This window comes from Temnothorax americanus, unplaced genomic scaffold, assembly GCF_048541705.1.
Source record: "Temnothorax americanus isolate GAGA-0224 unplaced genomic scaffold, ASM4854170v1 Scaffold198, whole genome shotgun sequence".
NCBI classification, from domain to species: domain Eukaryota; kingdom Metazoa; phylum Arthropoda; class Insecta; order Hymenoptera; family Formicidae; genus Temnothorax; species Temnothorax americanus.
In genome coordinates, this window is record NW_027509336.1 from 32482 (window position 1) to 44183 (window position 11702).

At 35.6% G+C, this 11702-nt stretch overlaps 1 protein-coding gene and 1 pseudogene across 2 annotated transcripts; one reads left to right on the top strand and one right to left on the bottom strand.

The window, feature by feature from the left end:
- Window positions 1-3632: 3632 nt before the first annotated feature.
- On the top strand, window positions 3633-6224 carry LOC143896758 (uncharacterized). The gene is made up of 2 exons (XM_077404773.1): window positions 3633-3863; window positions 3955-6224. Exons 1-2 carry the CDS (start codon window positions 3712-3714, stop codon window positions 5618-5620), a joined length of 1818 nt encoding a protein of 605 aa, XP_077260899.1. The 5' UTR covers window positions 3633-3711; the 3' UTR covers window positions 5621-6224.
- A 186-nt stretch (window positions 6225-6410) lies between these two features.
- On the bottom strand, window positions 6411-8134 carry LOC143896762 (uncharacterized; annotated as a pseudogene). The gene is made up of 2 exons (XR_013256742.1): window positions 8011-8134; window positions 6411-7930 (listed from the first exon to the last, which is right to left on the bottom strand). The product of XR_013256742.1 is annotated as an uncharacterized LOC143896762 (transcript).
- Window positions 8135-11702: the final 3568 nt, after the last annotated feature.

Here is an 11702-nt window from a genome sequence, read left to right on the forward strand (position 1 = left end):
CGACTCACTTTACCCGGACTTGCTGTCCTGATTCTTAATTGGTGGGATAACCTCTTCTTTCGTATTTGACTTACTCGTACCAGTCGGGGCTTGTTTACCTGATTTGAGGTGGAAGACATAGTACTCGAGACGACTTGTCTTTTTTTACTGCTCTTATTATTCACCACGGATCCTGCAGCCTCCTCCTCTTCAGTGGAAGAGGGAAGGGGACGCTTTCTTGATTCAACTTCAAACTCCATATTTTCCGTCATTTCCCCCTGATAATTCTTTGGTTGCGATATAAAAGCTTGAAAATCTTCTCTTGCGTCTTCAAAAGTAGGCGAAACGGGGGACGGGGGGTTGCCCCCAGCCGACATGTCGGCTGAAAGAGGTTAACGCCCCTTTCGCAAAGAAATATTCCTCACACGCAATGAACCGAAAAGTAGCCCCACACAAAAAGACTCCCGGCAAACAGCGGACGCGCCTGTGCTCACACAGAGCGCTCAAAAAATGTCTCAACTATCCGCAAATTGAACTCACTCACAATTTTAAGCGGGAGATAACTCGCCACCGTGCGCACGCCACGATGGCGAAACCGGAAGTCCGTGAATATTTTTGTGAAAAATATACACGATCGTTTCAAAGCTCTCATTTTTATTCCAGGCTTTCAATCTCAATTTAAAAGGTACGTTATGGTTTGTGCACGTCTTCTGAAGGGTGGGAAAGTTTAATTTCGTATATATTACGTATACAACTGTTTAGACAGCATTTTAAAATTTTTTCAATTATTACTTATTATTTGACAATCCCACCCTTCATTAGTACCTCTACTTTACTCCTGTAAAAGGATTTTGCGATCTGTAAAGCCGTTTCAAAATGAGAGCTTTGAAATGAATTGTCGGTAATTTGGACGGCTTTAGCATCCCCTTAAGTAATGGCTTAAGATGCTAATACGGCTTTGTGATTGGTTAATGACATCTTAAGAGGTCTTAAAATAAAGGTGCTTTTTCATGCTGACGCTCGACGCTCATTTTCAGCGGCAAGAAGGTTGCATGACCACAATTGACGCCGGCGTCAATTGAAATTCATGAAAAGGAAAACAGCGTCAAAATTTCGGCGTCTTCGCGCTGCTTTGGCTTTGACGCTTGAAGCTAAGAAAATCCAGCTTTCTTTGCTTGACGCTAGCGTCAGATCGAAATCACGTGATCTCGCGATACGCTGAAACGAGCGTCTCATGAATTCGCACCTTAAGAACCGACTATGAATACCGGCCTATGTGCCCTTGACGCAATATTACAATAGCGCCGATAAAGGTCCTTGCACAGTGTCAGGCAACAGGCAATAGAAACAGGGAATAGAAATCAGAAATCATGTAGAATAAACAGTTACTACGTTTACGCGAGCGTTACTTCTGTAGTAACTTACGATAATTCACTCGTTTACGCGGAGTAAATTATCGTAAGTTACTACAAAATCCCGTTTACGCGAAGGAATTATCGTAAGTTACTACAGAAGTAACGCTCGCGTAAACGTAGTAAGTGACACACGGGCAATAGACACAGAGTTTCCATCACGTTGAAATTTCTGTGCCTATATTGCCTGCTGCCAACCACTCATAGCATTCAAATTTTTTAGGTTATAATTAACACATTTCTTGTTATTTCCTGTTCCTATTGCCTGTTGCCTGTTGCCTGACAACGGCTGCGTTCAGCAGACGCAACTGTTGAGTGTCATCTTTTCAACACGCTACGCTGATTTGTTGGGTCTAAAAGTAAGAGCCAATCACGTTCGATTGCTATTAAGCGGTTTGTTCTGCTGAACGCGCCCATTGTGCAAGGGTCTTAACGCGCGCGCTCCCCGAACGGGCCTTAAGCTAGCCACACACACTTTCCATAGAACGTAACAGTAAGATTTCGACTAATCGCGTTACTGTTACTGTTACAAAATAGTGTGTGCCTGGGGCCTTAAGCCCGAACTACATGTATCGTAATGTTCACCGTAGGCGATTGTAAAGAGCCACCGCGCAAGACTCTCGTATAGTCACGTAGCGTAACTTAACGTGAGGCAACGCACAAGAAACGTATTGGTTACGGCCGTTGTGTGCATCGACTCACGTTTTACGTTACGCTACGTGACCATACGAGTCTTGTGCGGTGGCTCTAAAGCGTTGTCTACAATGACAGCAGAAGTGTACAGTAAGACGTAAGCAGTAAGTTATTGACTAAAGGCCCGGACACATAGAAAAACTTAAGCAGTAAAACTCAAGCAGTAAGCAAATCAGCCAATCACAGTCAAGAACTTAAGGCACGGCCCTAAGCGGTAGCGAATCCATACCGTTGATTTCTTACTGCTTAAGTTTAACTGCTTAAGTTTTTCTATGTGCCAAGGCCCTAATGGAATTTTTACAATTTAAGAATAATCGACTGTGATTGGTCAATAACTTACTGCTTATGTCTTACTGCATACTCCTGCTGCCATTGTAGACGACGCTTAAAGCAGGGCACACACACTTTTCGTAAAACGTAACAGTAAGGTTTTGATCAATCGCGTTGCTCAATTCTTACTTCTACGGTTACAGACGGCCGAATCGAGCAACGCGATTGGTCGAAAACTTATTGTTACGTTCTACGAAAAGTAAGTGTGCCCTACTTAACGCTCGTCGTAAGTACCAGATAAAATAACCAGATTTAGGTTATTACGTCACATGCTGGAATCGTCTAATTAGGGCTCGGTCCATTTGACGCTACAAACGCTTCGAAGCGATCTTCTTCTCCTTCTTTCTTTATTGGAAAAAAAAGAGAGAGAGAAAAGAAATGCTTCAAAGCATTTGTAGCGTCAAGTGGACCGCGGCCTAGAACCTAGAATAAGTAGAGCTTGTGACGTCATAGTCATAACTCAACTCGAGTTGGCTTGAAACCCGACCCAGTCGAAAATGCTATAAAGCCACCGGTACACGGAGCATGTTTTCCGGCTGGATTGCTTGCACAAATATCTCGTACCTGAGGTAGAGCGCCGCACGCTTTGTTTACGATTGTCAGGCTAAAATCTAAAAAACTTTAAAAAACCCGAAGATAGGACATCGATAAATAATCTCTAGATATCGTGACAAAATCACCTGCAAAACTCTGTCTCAATCGGAAAGGCGGTTAATTCAGAAGTACAGCCCTTTGAACTAGTGTATAGCCCGTTCAACAATAGAAACCGGACCTCATGTGTGCAATATGTTGCTTGTGCGCAATAGTGTCGTGCAGGGTTGGGCAAGTAAAATACTCAATGTAAATTACACGGTTTTAGACATGTAGAATACTAGGTATTTTACGTCCTTAGTTTTTTACGCACTGTAAAATACGTCAAACGCCGTATGCGCCTCTTCAGGCCATTGCTAAAACTTCATTCCGGTTATTGGTTGTGTGAGCTGAGCTCTCAGCTCAGTAAACTGTGAACTGTGTCCAGCCGATTCTATGCTACCCGTAGCCTGAGTGTAGCCTGTAGCCTGTAGCATATGTGACAGTGGGTGCGTTCAGCCAATACTCAGCTAGCCTAGCAATCGTGAGCAGTCGCTCGTTTTCGCTCGTTTCTTCTCCTTTGACCCAATGGATTAAAAGGAGAGGAAACGAGCGAAAACAAGCGACTGCTCACGATTGCTAGGCTAGCGGAGTATCGGCTGAACGCACCCAGTTTCTTAATTATTATAGATCATTTATTAACCTTGAGAAGCGATAAACTGTCATCATGAGTCACGGTCACGGTGGTAGACCTAGTCATAATTTTTGGGAGAAAGGTAGTTATGAGCGGCGTAAAGAAAACGAAAAAATTGTGGCATACTGTTTGATATGTAAAAAAATTCTTAGAAATACTGCGAAAAACAGGTTACAAACACATAGGTAAGCAAAATAAATAACAAATAGTAAGACAACAAAAATGAATGAATTAGATAACAAATATTTAGAATTTTAATTTATATAACATTTGCAGAAATGTGTGCAGAAACGAAACGGACTTGTCAAGTGCCCTTCAAAGCTCAGAGTCTACTGGAAAATCTAGTTTAACTGACGATAGTGACGATAATGAAAATGTTGTTAAAACAATTGATTTGGAAAATATCCAATCAGCGAGTATCGTAGTTGATGCAGTCACTTCATCTGATCAGGGAATATCCAAATATGCCAAAGTAATTGCTGTAGGAGTTGAAGATGCTCCAGAGGTTTCAATTCTTCCTGATTTTGATATGCCAACTGTTTCACATCAAGAATTTAATCATGCAGTGACAACTACTCTTCCACATCCAAAAAGACTGAAAACTAGGCAAGAGAAACGCAAATTGAATTCATTTATTGATAATCTTTCAAATCAGCAGAAGACTAGAATTGACGATACTTTAATTGAATTTTTTTATGGATGTAATATTCCTTTTAAACTGGTTGAATCAAAGCTTTTTTTGAATTTTTTAAATGCCATACGACCTGCGTACACGCCACCATCTGTAGAAGCAATGTCGAATGATGTTCTTCATGATCTTCATGCAAAACTTGGAAAACATCAGTCAATTTTCTTCAATTCTAATGGAATATTAGTCATCACAAGGACAGAAATTAAACAAACGTTGCACGTAATTGGCTTTGTACAAAGTGAGGAAAAAATAATCTATCTAAAGACATGGGATATCCAAGAAGGACATAATTTATCACTCATGATTAATGAAGCAATAACTCTCACAAACATGAAATTCAACATGATAATTTACGCTGTTATCACTGACGAAGATATCCGATTGCTTAACACAAATCAGTACAGCAAGTTGTGGATCCTGCAATGCAACATATCCTTAGCTACGTCTATTGAAAAAGAGCTTGTCGATTTGGAGTTTGCTGAAAAAGTTCATTATTTGCTCGGACAGTTTTCAAGTAAGGAATTACAAAAAGACTTAATAACACGAGGAGGAGTAGCTTTCGTGTTAGAAGGCAATTCATGTTGTTATAACTGTGATCTATTTTCTACTTGCTTGAAAAATTTACGTGCTATGACACAAATGATGGGCGAGAGGCAATATAAACTCAAGACAGAGGTTCTAAAAATACTGATTGATGAATCATTTGAAGAAGATTTGAACCATTCCTTGGATTTGCTTAAGCCTATTTATTGCATCGCAGAAAAATGTAAAAACTCGAAGATCAAGATTGCTGATATAACAGAGGATTGGTTGATGCTGAAGTCGACCGAAAACGTATATTATAATCCAGTTCAATCACGAATCGACGCAATATTGTCACCGATCGCACTAGTAGCAAATCTTCTTCACCCTGTTTATCGAGGCCAACGATTTAAAAATGATCACAGTTGCATGAAAAAGGTAATGGAGTTCTTAATTAATGAACTAGATGAAGAGGGAATGAACGACTTTGGAAAATACAAAAATTCAACAGAAATCTTTGGTTCACGTGCACTTAAAGATTACACCAACGAACAAACTTTTTGGCAGGCAGTTGCTTCTATACATCCAAAATTATCCGCCTTTGCTATAAAAATTTTGCAACTTCCAGCTGCTGCGCCAAAATTAAAATCCTATCCTAATAATTTAAATGATTTAACTCCAAAAAGATTCGAAAAGTTAACAGATTTATTTTATCATCTAAATATGTAAATGAAACATTAAATTCTTGTCATGCAACTATGATTGAAGATAATATTTTGTAATATTTTATATACTACAGTTCTAGTCTACAGGCAATATCTTGTCTATTTTCGTCACATATTAATTACATGTATTATGAATATTCGTTTTGCTTGTAAGCAGTGCGGGCAGTGCCTATCAAAATCGATCCCCTTCATGAAAGTAAATGTATTACTAAAGGGGTGCACAGATCAGTGAGATCAGATATATGTAGATCTGAGATCAAAACGCTATATGTTTAATTATTATTTAACATTATTTTTGTTTTTCATTGAAGACTATTGCAGATGAGCAGCTGCAAAATTATTTTATTATTTTTAATTTGTTTTTAATTTTATCCTTGATCTCTTATCTTTTATATCATGTCAATTTTCCTTTTGCTTGAGAATTAAATTGTCGAATTCTTATCAGGAAATTTTAAGGACATGCATGGAATACCAAAAAGCGTATAGCCGTTATCAAATTAGCGATTAAGATTGAAATTCAATTAAAATTTGATCAATCAGAGCATAATTTAATAAATTTAATCGCCAATATGATACAAGCTAATGACAAAATTATTATTCAATTTAAGTAAGCATGTTTATGTATTATTTAAATTTAAGAGCATTTAACTAATATAGTAATTACATGATTTTAATAAATAATTGTTAGACTAGAAAAATAATAGTACAAGCTATATTTGGAATAAAATATGTATTTTTAAAAACATTGATTTACAATCTTTGTCTCTTTGTATAGAACTTAAAAGCATCTTAGTTTTTCAAATAAATGTTATAAATTTAAATATACGTATAGATATTAATCCGATTCTACCAAATCATCGTAATAATCATCAAAATATTCATTCATTTTTAAAGTGTAATAAATATCAATCAATTTTATAGACCGGTCAACAGTAAGACGATTACGCAAATCCGAATGAACAAAAGCCCAGCAAGAAAATAGTCGTTCAAGTTGCGCTGAAGCAGCCGGAATTTTTAGTAATTTCTGAGCAAGCGATGATAGACGAGGGCAGAATGGTTCAGCTGTGATCCAAAACGTTTCCGGTGACATAATATTTCGCTTCTGTAATTTTTCAAATATACCAAGATTTTTTTTATATAAATCCAACTCCGGTTCATCAGTGATACATTGCACATTCAATTCTTGTTTCAAAAAGTCAAAAACCATTTTCATTCTTTGTTCATCGTGTAAAAATTGTTTGGCCCGGTACTGAGGATGTAGAAAGTTCGAAGTCAGCACAATTGGTGTTAAAACTTTACTCAGTCGATTATTCAACTTTGGTTGCATTTCATCATTATCTGTCGGAATTCGCAATTTTAACCATTCTTCACATCCGTCGGCTATGCTGCAATTAGATCGCTGACAGACATTTATTAATTGGCATATCGGGTCAAAAATCAAGATAAAATCCTGTAATTGTATCGCAAATGAGGGATCCTTCAGTAGACTTTCGCTTTTACTATCTAGTTGAACCTTTTTCTTAGCTACTAATGTTTGCATCAGGCATAAATTTTTTAACAGACATCTAAATGCATCTCTGTAGCTACACCATCTTGTATCACATGCTAGGATAATTCTGGAGCCTCCTTGCTGCTTTAATTCGTATTCTGCACCTGGTGTTTTAAATGATCGCAAAAGGTTATTTACTTTCTTCGCAAATGTCTCTGGCACCAGGGCCTTTGCTAACAAATTTCCACTGTGGCTGTGACAAGTAGTGTGCCAAATGTCTACTTTTTTTTCCCATTGACATCATTGACGATGCATTATCTGAAACCACAGCATATGTAGTAATATTAAACTTTTCCTTTGCTAATTCCTTAGCTTCGTTGACGATTTCTTTAAGTTGATCACCAGTTTCTTTTAGTCCGGTTAAATTCCAGGATTTAAGAAATATGCACTTTGAGTTTACTGTAAATATTGTGCATACCACATTTTTCGTATTAGCTGATGAATTTTTCCATCCATCAATTAATAGAACGCCATCAGATCCAAGAGATGAGACTCTTTCAGCCAATAAATTCTGGTAAACCTTGTCGAGCAGATTTGTAGAAAGTTTTTTCCTTGTTGGAGGTTTGTATGTTGGAAGTAGAAGTTTCAAAAAGTTTTTGAAATATTTTGATTCAACAACGTTAAATGAAATGTTACATCCAAAAAAAATTGAGCTAATGCTAAATCAATATTCTCGTCAGCTGCCAACGCTTTCTTATGGTTATATGTTGATGAATGTTTGGATTCTAACCGCTGTTTTTTTGGACGAAAAGTTGAACATGTTGGCTGTAAAGTGTAAATAAATAAAGTTTTTCTCAAACGAGTAAAATTAGAAGACATGTACATATCGTTTCTTGATTACTTACCTGATTGATTTTATCTTTAGAATTCATCTTATATTTTTTATAATGTAAAATCCTGAGTTGACAACAATGACAACTAAATGTGTTGATTTTAGATAAGGTTATGGGGATTCACATTGAGTATTTCCCTCGGAATCCTCGGATGAATACACGACTGTTTTAATCCTGTTCTAGGTTAGATAGTTTTAGACATGTATATTACGTTTTATACATATTTGACGTAATATACATGTTTATTACGTGTAACGTAAAAATCCCTAAAATTTGTCAAATGTCCCTGTCGTGTGTGCATTCGTCTTCTAATTTTTTATTTGTGCGCAGTAGAGCTTGTAGGCAATCGATCTGCGGGCAATAATATTATGTATGCAATGTTGCTTGTGTGCAATAGTATCTTGTGTGCAAACGTCCATTCTTCTCTTAATTTTTTAATTGTGCGCAATAGAGCTTGTAGGCAATCGATGTGTAGGCAATAATATTATGTGTGCAATGCGGCTTGTGTGCAATAGTATCTTGTGTGCAAACGTCCATTCTTCTCTTAATTTTTTAATTGTCCGCAAAAGTGCTTGTAGGCAATTGATCTGTAGGCAATAATATTATGTGTGCAATGCGGCTTGTGTGCAATAGTATCTTGTGTGCAAACGTCTATTCGTTTCTTAATTTTTTAATTGTGCGCAATAGTGCTTGTAGGCAATCGACTTGTAGGCAATAATTTTTGTGCGCAAACGAATTGTCGGCAAATGAGATGTTGGCAAACGACACTGTAGGCAATCGATTTGTAGGCAATTGGGACCCTCCCTACAAGACAATCGTATAATAGAATTAAATCATAAAATTGAAGAAAATTCTTCAGATGTAACATTAACACACCAACAAGTTTTCAACATTTTTGGCACAATACATGATAATCGAGTTATAGAATTGAATGAAGAAATAATTGGGGAAAGTTCTGTAAATATTATACCAATACGTCAGCAACGTCATGTAGAATATCAATCCCATTATCGGTCTCAAAGAAGACAACTACATCGTTTAGATATTAATCGAATGCTAATTAATGATATAAATGAATATTATATTGGTTCTATGGATGTGTCTTGTGTTTATTGTAGAGCAAAACATTCGCAGCTGAAAAAGTATCTAATAAAGGAAATTCATTTCACGATTGTTGTAATCACGGGTGTATTTAGAACCATTGCCTCAATTTCCACAATTTCTTTGTAGTTTATTTAATGGTAGCCATGCAAAATCAAATAATTTTTTCAAACATATCCGTAGCTATAACAGTTCATTTTCATTCGCATCATTTAACGCTAATTTGGTTAATTTTGAAAATAGAAGACCTGGTCCATATTGCTTCAAAATACATGGGCAGATTTATTATCAAATTAATACAGCATTGTATGCAGCTCAAAATGAAAACCCCACTTTCGGCCAGTTTTTTATTGTAGATTCTAATGAAGCAATAAATTATTGTCTCAATGAAAATTCAAATTTAGATTTTGAAATTATACAAAATCTTGAACATATAATGCGGGAATTAAATATATTTGCTCAATCTTATCAAATGATGGGTGAAAAATTAGAAAATCAACGACGATTAGAAATAGAATCTGGAGAATTATTGCCAGAATTACAATTATTATTTACATTAAGACCAGGTATGGATCGACGCCGATATAATGTTCAAAAAACTAATGAAGTTGCTGCTGTTTTTCGTACAACTGCTGATGGAGAAATTCCAGAATCATATGTAACAATACGTAATAGAAATGACAAAACTTTAAAAAACGTTAGTACTATGGATCCAAATGTTGAACCATGGATATATCCATTATTTTATCCATATGGTACTCAAGGATGGCATTGTAATTTAACAAAATTAAATAGTAATAAACGAATAACTAGAAGCCAGTACATTAAATATCGCATGGCTATTCGTGATGAATTTAATGTTTTTTTATCAGGGCGTCGTCTATTTCAACAGTGGCTTGTAGACAGTTATGTAAAAATTGAAAAGGATAGAATAAATTATTGTACAGATCATCAAAAAGAATTACGTACTGAAACATATCAAGGTTTAAAAAATTATTTACAAACTACAGCAAATAATTTAAATGGACGTATTGGAAAGATGATTATACTTCCATCTACATTTATTGGATCACCACGTAATATGTTACAAAATTATCAAGATTCAATGACAATAGTTAGTAAATTTGGTAAACCAGATCTTTTCATTACAATGTCTTGCAATTCAAAATGGCGTGAAATTGAAGAAAATCTTTTACCTGGCCAACAAACTTCTGATAGACCTGATATTTGTGCTCGTGTTTTTAATATTAAAAAAGATTATTTAATTGATTTGATTGTTAAACAAAAATTTTTTGGAGAAATAGCAGCCTTTGTATATGTTATTGAATTTCAAAAACGTGGTTTGCTACATGTCCACATGTTAATTACTTTAAAATACAATTCCAAAATAACAACTCCACAGATTGTTGACAAATTCATCTCTGCTGAAATTCCTGATCCATGTGAAAATCCTATTTTACATGACATAGTTATGAGACATATGATTCATGGGCCTTGTGGCAATTGGTGTTTGGTAGATGGAAAATGTTCAAAACATTATCCTAAATCTTATCTTGAAGAGACCAGAATGGATGAAGATGCTTATCCTTATTATCGTCGACGAGATAATAGCAGAAGTTTTGAACGTCCTGGTGGATATATAGTTGATAATCGTAATGTAGTTCCATATTGTCCTATTTTATCAATTGTTTTTAATTGTCATATTAATGTTGAAGTAGTTTCAAGTATCAAATCAGTTAAATATCTGTATAAGTATATTTATAAAGGACATGATGTTGCTGCTATAACAATTGAACCAATAACAGAAAATATAATTATTGATCATGATGAGATACGTAATTTTATAGACACACGCTATGTTGGACCTGTAGAAGCCAATTATTGGCGCATTCTTGAGAAAAAATTACAAGATAAAAATCATACTATAGTACGTTTACCTGTCCATCTTCCTAATGAACAAAATATTACAATTGAAAATGGATTCGATGAAAATACAATAACTTCCGCTTTAAATCAAGTTACTATGTTAATAGATTATTTTGCGTTAAATTCTCGCAATGAAGAAGCAAAACAACATTTATATATAAAAATTCCACGTTATTATACGTTTAAAAAAAAATAAATTAATGGTAGAAATGTATCGCGTTGAAGCAAACGCAAAAGTCATTTTAATTGTATAGGACGAATGTATTCCGTTAGTCCAACACAAACTGAATTATACCATTTACGACTATTATTACTCACTGTAAAAGGAGCTACAAGTTTTGATAATTTAAGAACTGTAAATGGAGAAGTTTGTCAATCGTTTTCAGAGGCATGTTTGACTTTAGGTTTAATTGAAGATGATGATGAATGGAAACGAGCTATGAATGAAGCTATTGGTTGGATGATGCCAAAACAACTTCGTAGATTATTTGTACGTACATTATTGCATTGTCAACCATTGCATCCTGAAGAGCTCTGGGGAAGTTTTAAAGTAGCAATGTCGGAAGATTTTATCCGACACTTTGGAATGTTACAAGGACAAAAGAAAGCATATGCGCAAATCAATACTATGCTTTGTGCTGAAGGTAAAAGTTTTGCCGATTTCCCACAAATGGAAC